The sequence below is a fragment of the Orcinus orca genome, chromosome 6 (assembly GCF_937001465.1).
Source record: "Orcinus orca chromosome 6, mOrcOrc1.1, whole genome shotgun sequence".
NCBI lineage: Eukaryota > Metazoa > Chordata > Mammalia > Artiodactyla > Delphinidae > Orcinus > Orcinus orca.
Genome location: NC_064564.1, coordinates 29560973 through 29576273, shown reverse-complemented (window position 1 = coordinate 29576273; position 15301 = coordinate 29560973). Strand labels below are relative to the sequence as shown.

The 15301-nt window shown below is 38.1% G+C and overlaps 1 protein-coding gene across 1 annotated transcript in view; it reads right to left on the bottom strand.

Annotated features, from left to right (window-relative positions):
* Positions 1-15301, bottom strand: part of LOC125964797 (uncharacterized) — an 81688-nt gene that overhangs the window by 58661 nt on the left and 7726 nt on the right. The window contains exon 3 of the mRNA XM_049711375.1: positions 8728-8770. Within this exon, the coding sequence (XP_049567332.1) occupies positions 8728-8770 (43 nt within the window). The remainder of the gene's footprint in view (positions 1-8727; positions 8771-15301) is intronic.

The following is a 15301-nucleotide window of genomic DNA, read 5'->3' as shown; positions in this document are numbered from 1 at the left end:
CCTCTCTACTACCGACATTTCTCAGAATTCTGGGGGAAGTTGCATCTATAAGTGGAAAGTTTTTCACCATGGAACTCACGGTGGTTGAACTTCTCATGAAGAATTTTTTTTTCACTACTGAAGAAAAATATGTTTGATTTTACCATAACTGAAAAGTTCTCCTGTTTCTACTTCTGAGGTTTGCCCTCAAGACTACTGTTTACCTAATGGAAGGGACTCCTATGCATGGAGGAAAAAGTGCACCATTTGAAGGAAAAGCTAAAGGAGTGGTATTCAGGTAGCTCCTCATTCCACCAATGAAAACATACACATAGATTTTCCACTTTACACCTCATTTCCCACCTTATTTTCATGATTTTGAAATGAATATGTAGGGTCTGATGAGTTTGCCAATAGTCTATAATTATTAGTGTTATTAAAATAGAATACAAATGATAAGCCATATGTAAAAATGCTGTGAATAAACTGCTATACCCCAAATAATACAAATGAGTGGATGGCAGTAAATGCTAAGAGGGATTAACAACATAAAGGATATTAAAAAAATGATGACCGTATTTCATATTTATGTGTCTTTTTCTCTCTCACTCTTTTTTTTTTTTTTTTTTTGCGGTCCGCGGGCCTCTCACTGTTGTGGCCTCTCCCATTGCGGAGCACAGGCTCCGGACGCGCAAGCTCAGTGGCCATGGCTCACAGGCCCAGCCGCTCCGCGGCATGGGGGATCTTCCCGGCCCGGGGCACGAACCCGCGGCCCCTGCATCGGCAGGCAGAACACTCAACCACTGCGCCACCAGGGAAGCCCTTCTCTCTCACTCTTACTCAACTCCTAAATAACTAAGAGAATATGCTCACAAACGGTAAGCATGTTTTGGATGTTCGATGTGTGTTTGTGGGAAAGAACAAAAAAACCTGCCTCAATTAGGTCAAATATCATACAAGAGATGAATGAGATTAGAGATGGGATTGGGATTTGTGTTAGTGACTCAATAGCTAACCAGTCACAGATGTGACAGTGCAGTGCAATATGCAAATATACTTTAAACAACTTCTCTTAAGTTGTCTACTGTCTGTAAAGACGATCACACTCAACTGCTCTGCACTGAACCCCAGAGCTTCTGAGTTAGAATCTGTTAGAAACAGGTACACGTTTCATTGCTTTGGCAACATTTACGTGGCTCTGCATCAGGCAATACAACTGCTAAGATCACACTCTGGGAATTCAGGAAAGGCTAGTGTCCAGTTCTGGTCGTTCTACCACCCAACTGTGACCTAGGGTAAATTCCTGATGAAAAAAAAAAGAAAAAGAAAAACCCTGAAGATGCTGAAACAGTATTTCCTACTTCACAGGGTCGTCATGGGGATAAAAGGTCATTAGGATAAAGTGCCTCTCACCCAGGAAACACTGATAAATGCTACTGATGCTACCATCATCATCATCATGACTGATCAAGAACATATTGCCACATGGAAATTCAACATTCCCTGGGCCATTCACAACTTTCCTTTAAAGGACTCATATTCTATGTGGGGTCTTAACACCTTCAAATAACAGAAAATACAAGTCGTTACGCCTTTTTTTCTGTAGCTAATTTTGGCATCTTTCACCTCTGTCCACTTAAGTGTTGGTTTAGCATATTCTTGTCACACAAAGAAGCTACTTCCCAAAGAGAGGAACAATGTGTCAAGTGACAAAGACATTGAGTGAAGTCTTTCACATCCTAGATTGTCCACGGTACAGCTCAGCTGGTCTCTGGGTTGGAAGGCCTGGGTCTACTTTGCTCGTCTGTTACAGGGGAAGGGACATGGTCCTTAGCATGTGGTCTGTGAAACAGAGGCAGCTGCGGGTAGAATTATAACACAAGCAGAACTGGCTTCAATTCTTCCTTCTTAGGTCTTTTTCTTCTTGTTCAGCTGTTCAAGGAACTTGCCTGCCCTCTGTCCCTGCCAGGACGATGTTACATCTGCCTGGATAAGTAGGTCACCATTGTATATCAGGAAAGGTCTTATTTGTAATCATCAGGAACCAGATACGGCTAATTTGAGCAGAAAAGGAAACTTTTGGAAGTTTATGGTTAGGTCTCAGTAACTAGAAGCAGACTAAACAACCGAAAGCCAAGGCTATGCTATTGCAATTATAGGATCAGGCCAAAGTGATGTTATAAGTCCTAGCTGGCCTTGCTACCAAGCAGGAACAGGAAACAGGAGGTTGACCCAGCACTGCTGGCCTTGCTTCTTTACATCATTTATTTGTAATTCAAAATCCAAGAGAGGGGTGCAGTTGGCCAACCTGAGGTCGCCCGACTGTTTTCCATCTGTAAGGGAGACTGAGCATGTGAGTGAACAGTGTATCTGACATGTTCAGCTTGTATAACGAGAGGAAGGCTCTGTTTCTCACCAAGACCCACAAAGTGGAAAATTCCCCAAAGAGAAAGGAATTTCAGATCAGATGCTTGGAAAGTTAAAAACAACAACAACAAACAAATGCAGATGTGGAATTAAAGACATGGAGTCATTAAGAACCTATATGTGGAGTGATTCAGACCTGAGTTCACATCTGGAGCAAGCTACTCAATCTTGCTGAGCTTCAATTTTCTTTAAAGGAAACAACGTGGAAGATGATATCCACATGTAACCTGTGGTACACATGAAGGAGGGTAGTACAGTATATGATGCCTGGCACATCCTATGCATTTTCTAAAACTACTAGTAGTACTATTATTATTGTTACTTATTATACAATTTATTGTAGAAATTAACAGGGAGAGTATTAATAAATGTTAATACAGTGCTAAGTGTCACATTATTTGTTGATTCAACAAACATTCCACATATCAGAAAATAACCTGTTAGTATATATACATATATATATATATTTTTTTTTTACAGAAGAAAAGAAACCCTGAGGCTTAGAAAGTGTAAACAATGTACCAAAAGTCATTCATTTAAGAGGTAATGGAATATTATTCAGCCTTAAAAAAAATGAAGGAGATCCTTTCATTTGTGACAATATAGAGGAAACAGGAGTGCATTATGCTGATGAAATAAGCCAGACAGGATAAATACGAATGATATCATTTATATATGGAATCTAAAAAGAAAAAAAGCCACACTCATAGAAACAGAGTAGAAAACTGGTTGCCAGGGGCTGGGGTGTGGGTGGGGAAAAGGGGGGAAGACTGGTAAAAGGGTACAAACTTTCAGCTGCAGGATGTATAAGGTCTGAGGATCTACTGTATAACATAGTTACTACAGTCAATAATACTGTATTGTATAACTAACATTTTCTGAGAGAATAGAACTTAAGTGTTCTCACCAAAAAAAGAAAAAAAGGAAAAAGGTGTCATGAGCTGTTAGATGTATTAATTAACGTGATGGGAAGGATCCTTTTACAACAGATATGTATATCAAATCATCATGATATACTCTTTGACTATCTTACAATTTTGTCAATTATACCTCAATAAAACAGAAAAAAAAAGAGGTAATAAAGATGAGGCTCCAATCCAGGATTATCCAGCTCAAAAAACTACACTCCTAACCATTACAATGTAGTATCCATCCATATGTTGTAACTGTAAAATGCTTAACACAAAGGAAACGTTAAATAAATGGTATTTATTCTAACTCTAATGCTTACTAGATATTAGTTATGTGGTATGCTTTACATCTAACTACAAGGGTATAAGGTGCAAATTCTTGCTACAGAACATAAAAGCCCCTGTGGTACCCTGCAGGATAAACACAGTACCTGTAAATCTCTCATCTCTCAACCCAGAGTCTCCTCAAGTTGGAGGTCTTTACCCCCTTTATAATGTGGGAATAATGCCTTTCCCACATTTGCACTGGGCATGAAAATCCATACTTCCAGGTGTATACTGAACCTCCACTTAGCTCCTCGTCACCTTGGAATCACCAGACCAAAGATCATTTATTCCATTAATATAAATGATGTAGGGATAGAAGTACAGAATATACAGAGAGTGTTGGAGGAATCCAAACAACAAGTCCTCCACTCTCAAAACAAATTTTAGAGTTCCAAAAGTAAAGAGCAATGTTTGGAAATAAAACTAAAAATGAAACTAACATCTACAATTAGCCAAGTATTTATTATGGGCCGGGCTACTTACTAGGCACTTGATAAACATTACAGCTCATCTTCCTGCAGTCCTTCAAAGCATATAATATTGTTTCTATTTCATAGAGAAGAAAATTGTATCTAAGCAGGTTAGTGATTAGCCCAAGACCACAGGGCTAGGCTGTAAGAAAAGAAGGCCAAGTTTCAGTGGTCAAAATGGTGATGGATGTTATAACTAGAAGATTACGGCTAATCAAATAAAAATATTCAAAACGGTCCTAATGTATTATTAGGATTTCTTTAGAATAACTTGGGTGCCTTAGTGAATACAGTAGTGGTAGGCACTACAGTCTCTTTAATTTGCTAATCATACAAATCTACTTTAACATTCTTGGTGACAAGGAGCTAACTACTGACAAGACAGCTTCTTCAGTTTTGGGGCTACTCCAGGGTGAAATGCCGGAACGTCTTACTGCCTGCAATGTTACCTAGTTCTACCAGGGGGAATAAAGCAGAACAAGTAGCCACTGTTCTTGACAAATGGATACAGTTTCAGTTTTTCAAAATATGCGTGTCAGATTCATTCACTGTATCAGATAGATCTGTCAAATGGCTTTGCCCCTTTACTAATGGATGGCACACTGCAGACACACGTTGGGTCAAAGGACTCAATGTCACCTCATTGATACTGTCATCAATATAATTTGTATTGGCATTTTGTCTCACCCTGACTTTAAGGACTATGTGAGGAGATCCAAGTCTCCAGACCATGGACTGATCACCTCTGCCTGACACAGTATTCTCTGCTCATTTCCAGAGGGGACCAAGGATGAGCTCTTGTACTTCTGAGTCTATTCACCCTACCTGGCAACACATACTACCTGGGCTGATTGGATCAAGCAGGAGCCCCAGAGTTTAAATTTCCAGCTGCATTGGAGGAAACAGAGGCTATGCCCCAATCCCATAACCCCTCACTTCTTACTGCTAGCCTATCCTAGGCTGTTCTTGCTGATAGGAGTACTTCATGCTAAAAATTAATTTTGCTTACCTGATGGCAGTCACACAACCTCAAGTGCCATTTTTATAAATAAGGCAACCACCAATGGAGTGTGATTTAGGGTTTTTTCTTCTGTAGACCCTGCCCACCCTATAAAATCTCCCATTACTGCATCATGGAGACTATAATCCCTTTCCGAGGGAAGAGATTCTTTCCAACCATAAGATGAAATAAGAACTTATATTTCTGTACTGCCCAAAAGGAAATAAATTGATTACAAAATGCAGGAGAATGACTGATTTTCCACATTTGTTGTGTTCATTAAAGGGTTTTTGAATAGACTTGACAGTATTAAAGAAGTTCAACACACACAAAATAAAAATTAATAAATGAAGAGAAAAAAATTGCATTTACAACAAACAAAATAAACACATTGATATATAAAAGGTTGTTATACATCGATGAAAAATGGATGTCATAAAGTCACAAACTAAAAAGTATTAACAGCCAATAAAGATATGAAAATATGTTCAACCTTGCTATTATTAATCAAAGAAATACAAATAAAATAATTCAGGTGCCATATTTTACTGACTAGAATGACAAAGTTTTAAAAAACTTGATAATACTGGTATTGTTATTGATAATACTGGTACTGATGAGTGTGTGTAAGAAACCACACTGGATGTTAAATTCTTGGTAGAAATAAAAAGCACGGTAACCTTTCTGGAAGACAATATGTCAGTATGTACCAGAACTGACAACCAGCCATTCAAGTTCTAGAAGTCCATTCTAAGGAAATAAACAAATGCTCAAAGACATATGAACAAGGATGCTTGTCTCATTGTTTAGCAAAGCAAAACAGGAATAATCTAAATGTTGAACAGTAGGGACTGGTTAAATAAATAACAGAATGCTGTTCAACCATTAAAAATGATGCTGCAGATATTTATTAGGTGATGAGTAATCATACTTATATTACTAAATAAAAATGTTATAGAACTGTTTTGTAGTTTGATATAATAATTAAAGGTATTTTATACTTGCATTGTATTTATATGCACCCCATCACAAAAAAGTTTCAAAAGATACCCTCAAAAATGTTACAGAGATGATTTATCAGAAATGGGATTTTGAGTTATTTTTCCTTTTTTCTTTAAATCCTTTCAATTTTGGAGTTTCTGCAGTGAGCCTGTATTATTTTTACAATTAAAAATATTTAAATTTACAACAAAAGGATCTAAATTCCTCCAGTTTTCCATTTATTTTCCACCCTGGCTCAGGGTATTTGTGTAAAAAAAAAAAAAAAAATCAGCTTATTTTCTCTTTTGTATCAATCTAAATTTACTTTTCATAAGTTAACTATTTTCGTCTGGCAAAAGTTTCACACAGGAAAATTGTTAAGGTCTGAGTATTCTATTACCTTTAAAAGCACTGGAAACTTTGAAATTATTTCTTTCAGAATTTTCATATAATACTGAAAGGCGGGGGGGAGGTAGCAAAATGAAGGGAAATAGATAGTAGCAGTCAACTTCAATTAAGAAAAAGCAACAAGAGGCAGTTTGTACTCTTTTGGTACGGCAGAAGCCCCATGTGTCAACTCATGCTAAAAAATGTATATATACACACACATATATATGTTTGTGTGTATTATATGTATATGTGACACACACACATAATTAATCCACAGTCTTAGGCTAATCACTCATTGTGGCAGAAACAACGAGCTGTTGACTACACTTTAATTAGCTCCTCCAGCCTGTAGAGGCATCACTAGGACCAAGATAGGAACAACATTCTCCATCTCCGCTTGCATCTGGGTATGGTTCTATCCCAAAGAATGTGACCAGAGGTGATCTGAAGAGTTTATGTCTGAAGGATAACGAGTTGATAATTGTAGCTTGCAGCTTCCTCTCTCCTTTCCTTTTTAGGACAAACGTAGAGCCACTTGATGAAGGTGGTGGGTCCCTGAATAACTGAGCAGAAAACTGACCCTCAGACCACCAAAGTCCATACTACACTCCTGAGTGAGTGAGAAATGAACTGTCCATGTGTTGCTCCACTGAGGTTTAAGGTTTATTATTTAGTGTTTAACTAACGCAGTTTTTCTTTAAACCTCAGTTGCCTTCTCTGTAAAATAAAGTCTTTGAAAAGGATCCACTGTAAGTTTTTTCCATTGCTTATGTTTTTATCTTAGTTTTTAATTCTCAGAAACATTGCGCGCATTTTACCTTTTAAGTTAGTAAGTCTACTTTTTTTCCCACAAAGACGGGTTCTTCAAGTTATGGAGAAGTCATAGCATACTGTTGCCTCAGTTTAAGATACGCATTCACATATGAGATGAGAAGGGTGAGGACCCAGAGAAACGCCTTTCACCGAGGGGAGTGAGAGCATACTGAAGAATGTTTAGTAATAAAGAATTCAGATGGGAGAAACGGATGGGTTACATCTGACAGATTTGCTCAAAGGAATTCTGGAAAGGCAAATATGTGAAAATGTATAGCAAAGACATGAAATGCCTTTTGGTCCCTAAATGGATTTCATTTCAAAGACGTGCATATTGCAAATACATGTACCATAACACTTCTCTGTCCACTTCTAGAATTTTCTAAAGCCTGATAGAACATCTGCAGAGAGAGGATGTCATTCCAAGATAATCGACTGCAAGTGACTAAATTAAGATAAAAATGTCCTTAACCTTGAACAGTTTTTAAAGAGATTTTAGAAGAAAGGAGCCCTCCAGAGGGTTGTATAACTATATAATTGTACCCTTTCTAAAAGGCTATTTACAGATACATAATGTTTCCCCTCCATTCTTTAAAGTAAAATATAGGATAAAAAAAATAGTTTGAAAAAAAAAAATAGTTTGGGGATATTTGTTTGGGACAGCAGGCACTGCTAATCAGTACCACTCTCTCCTTATTCCTTACTATCAGAGCCCTGGTTTAGGAGACCCCATTATCCTTAAGGCTAAGGTGGCCAGTTTAAAATCCGAGCTGATGAGATCTAAGTGCAAGTCTGCTGACCATCTGTGGTAAAAAATTTGCTCTCTGAGTTAGACACTGCCTTTTTTTTCTTACTTAATTTCTTTTTTTTTTCCTTTTCTTTCTTCCTGCCCAAATTGTTGGAACACTATTGGAGATTCTGGGGTCACTTTGAAGCTATGTGGACATGCTAGAGATGTGGAAGCTGGAAGAGCGAAGCAACCCAGTCCCCTGGTGATGCCCTTCAGCAGCTGGACTAACGCTAGAGGGACTATCTCCAAACTTCCTGCTACCCGTGGAAAGTAAGGTAAATCACTCATTCACTTTCTGTTACCTACTAACTGATCCAGAACTCTAACCTCAGGGTTCTAGAACCCTTCTCAGTATCCCATAGTCATACTCATGTTCCGGACTCCTGATCATCAGACTTGCTTATAGCAGATGTATGGGGAGGGCGGGCTCTTCTGGAAGCCCTCATACTTCCTCCCCTACCCCCACCACACACAAATAATGATCTTTATGTCCACTCATCCTTCTATCTACACTCAGAGGCCAGGGCCCCCAGGAAGGCTTCACTGACAACCCTTTACTCCTCTCTACATGCAGAAAGGGTAGAGGTGTGGGCTCTGGAATCAGACTTCCTAGACTTGAATTCTTAATCTGTTACTTACCAGTTTAGGACGTGGGCAAAGTAGTTACCTTCTCTGGACACCCCTGTAAAAGAGGAACACTAAGTAGCACCTATGTACCTCACTGAAAGGATTAAATGAGCAAATGCAGGTAAAGTTCTTATAATTTTTTCTTGGGTCAATCAATTCTAGCTGCTATTGTTACCTTTGACTAATTTAGGGCAGAGTCCCTTTGCCCTCCTTTCGTTCTCTGGGCCCGTCTCATTCACAACACACACAACCGCATACTGCAGAGTTTTGAAAGGTGGTTCTCAAAATGTGGTCCCTGGGCCAGCAATATCAGCCACACCTGGGAACTGGTTAGAACTCTGGCACTGGAGCCCAGCAATCTGTGTTTTAACAATATTCTCAGGCAAATCTGATGCACACTAAAGGTTGACGACAACTGAGAACATCTGTCTCAGACTCTCCTGGAGGCATTCACCAAAAATAGAGTTACAGGACCTTACACCTGACCAGCTGGAGAAGGGGTCTAGTAATTGCCCTGGTTATCATGCTTGTCATGATTTTTCAGCACATAAATGTTTGAGAATCACTGCCATTTTGAATGTGTGTTTCACTTGTCTGTTTTTCCAGTGGACTTTACTTCCTTGCAAGGAAGGTTTGTGAAGATTTGTTGCTGTTGTTTGCATTATTAGTTTTATTATGCTAATTCTAGAATCTCTGGTGCATAGTGCAATCTCAGGCAGGAAGTGGTGGCTCATTAAAACAGGTATCCCAAAAGTCTTAGTAGAACTTCAAGATTAATTCCTTCAGGAAGAGGTAAGATTGTCATTAGATGCAGATGATACGATACTATATATAGAAAACCCTAAAGACTCTACATGAAAACTACTACAACTGATAAACGAATTCAGCAAGGTAGCAGAATACAAGATTAACATACAGAAATCGGTTGCATTTCTTTATACCAACAATGAAATATCGGAAAGGGAATGTAAAAACACAATGCCTTTTAAAATCACAACCCCAAAAATAAAATACTTAGGAATAAACCTCACCAAGAAGGCAAAAGACTTATACGCTGAGAACTGTAAGACATTAATAAAGGAAAGTGAAGATGATTCAAAGAAATGGAAAGACATCTCATGTTCTTGGGTTGGAGGAATTAATATTGTTAAAATGCTCATACTACCCAAAGCAATCTACAGATTTAATGTGATCCCTATCAAATTATCCATGACATTTTTCACGCAATTAGAACAAATAATCCTAAAATTCATACAGAACCATAAAAGACCCAGAATTGCCAAAGCAATCCTGAAGAAAAAGAACAACGTTGGAGGCATAGCCACCCCAGACTCAGACAGTACTCCAAAGTCACAGTAATCAAAACAGCATGGTATTGGCACAAAAACAGACATATGGATCAATGGAACAGAATACAGAGCCCAGAAATGAACCCACACACCTCAGTTAATCTTTGACAATTAATCTTTGACAAAGGAGGCAAGAATATATAATGGGAAAGAGACAGGCTCTTCCGCAAGTGGTGTTGGTAAAGTTGGACAGCCTTATATAAACCAGTGAAGTTAGAACACATCCTTTCACCATACACGAAAATAAACTCAAAATGTCTTAAAGACTTAAACATAAGACATGACACCATAAAACTTCTAGAAGAGAACACAGGCAAAATATTCTCTGACATAAATCATACCAATGTTTTCTTAGGTCAGTCTCCCAAAACAATAGAAATAAAAATGAAAATAAACAAAGGGGACCGAATCAAACTTACAAGCTTTTGCACAGCAAAGGAAACCATAAACAAAATGAAAAGACAACCTACAGAATGGGAGAAAATATTTGCAACTGATGCGACCAGCAAGGGCTTCATTTCCAAAATATACAAACAGCTCATACAACTTGATGACAATAAAAGCAAACAACCCAATGAAAAAAATAGGCAGAAGACTTAAAGAGACATTTCTCCAAAGAAGAAATACAGATGGCCAATAGGCACATGAAAAGATGCTCAACACTGCCAATTATTAAAGAAATGCAAATCAAAACTACCATGAGGTACCACCTCACACCAGTCAGAATGGCCATCATTAAAAAGTCTACAAATAACATATGCTGGAGAGGGTGTGGAGAAAAGGGAACCCTCCTACAACACTGTTGGTGGGAATGTAAGTTGGTGCAGCCACTGTGGAAAACAGTATGGAGGTTCCTCAGAAAACTAAAAATAGACCTACCATATGATCCAGCAATCCCACTCCTGGGCGTATATCCAGACCAAACTATAATTCAAAAAGACACATTCACCCTGATCTTCACAGCAGCAATATTCACAATAGCCAAGACATGGAAACAACCTAAATGTCCATCAACAGATGAATGGATAAAGACGATGTGGTACATATATACAATGAAATACTACTCAGCCATAAAAAAAGAATGAAATAATGCCATTTGCAGCAGCAACATGGATGCAACTAGAGATTATCATACTAAGCAAAGTAAGTCAGAAAGAGAAAGACAAATACCATGATACCACTTATATGTGGAATCTAAAATATGACACAAATGAACCTATCTATGAAACAGAAACAGAATCAGAGACATAGAGAATAGACTGGTGGCTGCCAAGGGGGAAGCAGGTGGGAGAGGGATGAACTGGGAGTTTGGGATTAGCAGATGCAAACTGGTGTATATAGACTGGCTAAACAACAAGGTCCTACTATATAGCACAGGGAACTATATTCAATATCCTGTGATAAACCATAATGGAAAAGAATATGAAAAAGAATGTATATACATATGTATAACAGAGTCACTTTGCTGTACAGCAGTAATTAACACAACGCTGTAAACCAAGTATACTTCAATAAAAAATAAGTTAATTAAATTTTTAAAAAGATTAATTCCTTCAGAAGAACAAGTACTACACATTCACAAAAAAAGCACCCTTTTAAAGTTTAAATTTTTGAATTTCTTTGCCACTTCCTTAGTTTTGATCATCTTGGACAATATATTTTTAATATTGACTTTTAAAAAGAATTGTGTTTCAGTGTTTGCTATCCTTAGAGAGACAGAAACAGATAAGTACAACTAAATACTTATTTTTCAAAAGTCTCAAAAGTATAAGGGAAATGAAAGTAATTATATCTTCAAATGATTTTGGGGTATGTTTCTAATTCCATACTTCTGATGCGATTAAAGATTAAAACTGTATTAAGACATTTGAGACATGCCGCATTGGTATTAAATGAATTTAATTTTGTGTAAAGTGGTAGAAATATTTTCTTCAGCAAACATACCTGCAGATATAAAATCACAACCATAAATCTACAGAAAAGCAAGCTATTGAATGAAATCTGATTGGTTATTTCCCTGCAGTATGGATCTGCTAATAATTTAATTTGCTAACAGAAGCCAAAATTTAAATATACATATATATATATATGTGTGTGTATATATATAATCTCTTCAATTTTAAATCATTCATACATATGAACAAGTATACATACACATATATAACAATTGTTCATATATATATATATACATATATATATATGTATATATATATATATAAACAATTTAAATTAAAGACAGTACATCTGGTGGCCTATTTTTTCCCCCCCCCGATTTCTAAAGAACACCATATTCTATTCTAGGCAGTGGAATGTCAATCCACCTTAAGGGCTGTTCAATGAGCATATCTGAGAAACCACTGGTTTAGCCAATGATGTACTTATTGAGGGAGGCCCTAGTGCCACTGTCAAGAGCTTATCCACAGGAGAGATAAGAAGGTACTTGTTTGGTTTGTGAAAAGAAGGAGTAGTGAGGAATGGCAGGTAGCTGCAGGCTGATGACACGTGATGTCCATGTATATGTAGAACCAACACACCCATAATTGCACCCATTTTCCATACCCAAATCCAAAGCCTTTATATCATTAATCCCAGGCAAAAATGGTAAGATTCATGTGTGTTACTATCCCACGGCTTCAAGATGCCTATAAACTCATATGAGTATGTCTTAGTTTTATCAGTGGAGGACAAACCAGGCTTCTATCACCAAGCCCCATTCCATAACAGGCAAACCAGTCCAAGACTTCTCTGAGTGCTGCAGGAGAGTCTATGGAAGGGGCGCTCACTCCACTGTGATGCCTAAAATGCCTTTGCACAGAGCAAAATTCAATACATGCTGAGTGCATGAATGAGTGAACTGGTGTCATAAAACAGGCTTATTTCAGGGAAATTCCATTCAACAGGCTGGCATTCCTTCCTACCCATCGTAACTGTTAAGCTTGCCATCAGACAAAAATTTAATTATAAAACGTTAGAGCTGAGGAAATTTTAGAAACTATCTACTCTCCAGAGGTATACAACTTTAATTTAGTGGTAAAAATCACTAGGAGTGACTTAGGAGTCTATCAGACCTGAGTCCAAATTCCACATCTACCATATTTTGGTGAGCAAATAACTACTTCTGAGGCTCTGTTCCATGTATGCATTATGGGATATCATAATAATACATACATTAATTGTATGACTATCAGGGGATGAAATGACACAATCCATTTGCCATGGTCGGCTAAGTAATTTGCACCAAGTAAGCACTCAAGACATTAGCCAATATTAATAGTGGAGAGATGAAAACAAAACTCTGGGACTGATGCCTACCCTAGTGGCCCCAGTGGTCATAATGACTTTCTTCCATTCAGCCTGCTCTCTTCTCACTAAGACTAAGGAAGAGAAGATGAACGAATTAGGAATAACAATTTGAAAATGGTGTTATACTCCCTGAATGAACGGAATTATAATAAAATGATTCATGAGTTCTGCAGAAATATGATGAGACTTTAGATCTTTATGTTAGTTCTCTACAAAACCAATTTATGGCCCTAAGATGTACCTTCCCACCCAGCCCCATCCTTACCAGGATCAAATATCATTGTAAATGGAAAAGTCAACAACACATAATCAATAAGCTAACTTACAAGCCAGTGAAGTCTTGGAGGTTTGATAGAGAAAATTCAGATTTATCATTATATGTAAAAATAAGATGATATGAAGAACTCAATCTAAAAAATATTACCTGGAGATCTATAATCTCTACAATAGTGCTATAAAAAGTAAAGAGCTAGAAATCTATTTAGACGGTTTTCCTTATAAGAAAGCACTTTCTGTATAACTTTTAATGTACTATTGATGAGAACAATTCAACAAAATTCAAATAAATATCTGCAGATGTCCTACAAGAAGAAACGAACAGAGTTAGATGTGACAGGGGATAACTGGACTTCAGGATGAGTAAGACCCTATACTTGACCTCAATAAATTAACGTGAAATACAGTGGATGAGTCACGTACAGAATGTCAGAATTCTAAAAGGCCAAGCTAAGTACCAAAAGGAACATGTGGGGACTCTTAAGAAGGAAATAAAATATTGGTTAGTTGATTATGAAAAGGCAGAAGGGAGTAGGTTCCCTTTGGCTGCTCTTTGAAGAGATCACTTCCTTTCCCCCCTAGTCCTGAGGCTAGGGTGGCATGGGCAATAGAGGAACGTGGGGACTGAGAATCATTTCTACTCTCACCAGAGTGGCTGGAAGCAGATTTTCTTACCAGGATGTAGTAGTATGCTAATATTTAAGGGTTCTTGAGGTCAGAGAGAAGGGTTTGAATACTCCGGCTCCATCTCTTGCTGTGGGTCAAGTTTCTTACCTTTCCAACACCTCGGCGTCTTTATCTGAAAATTGGGGATGATGATAATGTCTCCCACCTGAGTGTGAGAACTATATGATATAGTGCATACGCAGGGCTAAATTTGGTGCCTGGCAAACAGAAAGTGCTCAGTACGGCAGGCCAGTGTAGTGACAATAAAGGCAAAGATGACGGGGGTAGTGCCGGTGTTGCTTCTGCCCCCAGAACAGGCTCTGACTGGGAGAGAGTTAAAGCACCTTTGGGTTCATGGGCGTTTATATATAAGCAACGGTTGATCAATGTGAGCTGGTTGTCCAAATGATTATGTGCAATCTAAGAAAAAAATGGGCCTCGGATCTGCTCAGCTACTTAATAATATTAGCAGCGGTAGTAGTCAAAGAAGCTAAATTTTATTAAGTGTTTATATGCCAAACAACGTGCTGAACGTTTTAAAAGGATTTACTCACTTATTACAACGAGGCGATACGCTAGGTCCTGATAATGTTATTCGTCTCTTTCAGATGTTGACTGAGCCTCAGACGGGTTACAAAAGCACCTAAGATCCCGTTGTCAGTACATGACGGAAATGAGTTCAAATCCAGCCTGTCTGACTTGTTCTTAATCACTGAGGTATGAAATTAAGCATGTTGCCCTTTGCCTGATTCTCCTTCTGAGGCCTGAATACTTCACTTAGCTCTCTGAGTGCAGAAGAGAGAAAATTCTCTCTCCTTGACCCAACTTGGCATCAATATCCAACTCCCCTTCTCAAAATGGGTTGCTTCAACGAGCAGCAATGAATGCCGGGTCGTGGACCAGTCACCTTGATGACTAAGAGTCAGACACTAGGGAAAGAAAATGCTCTGTGACAAACCTACCCTTGTACAGAAACAAGAGGGACAGGGCAG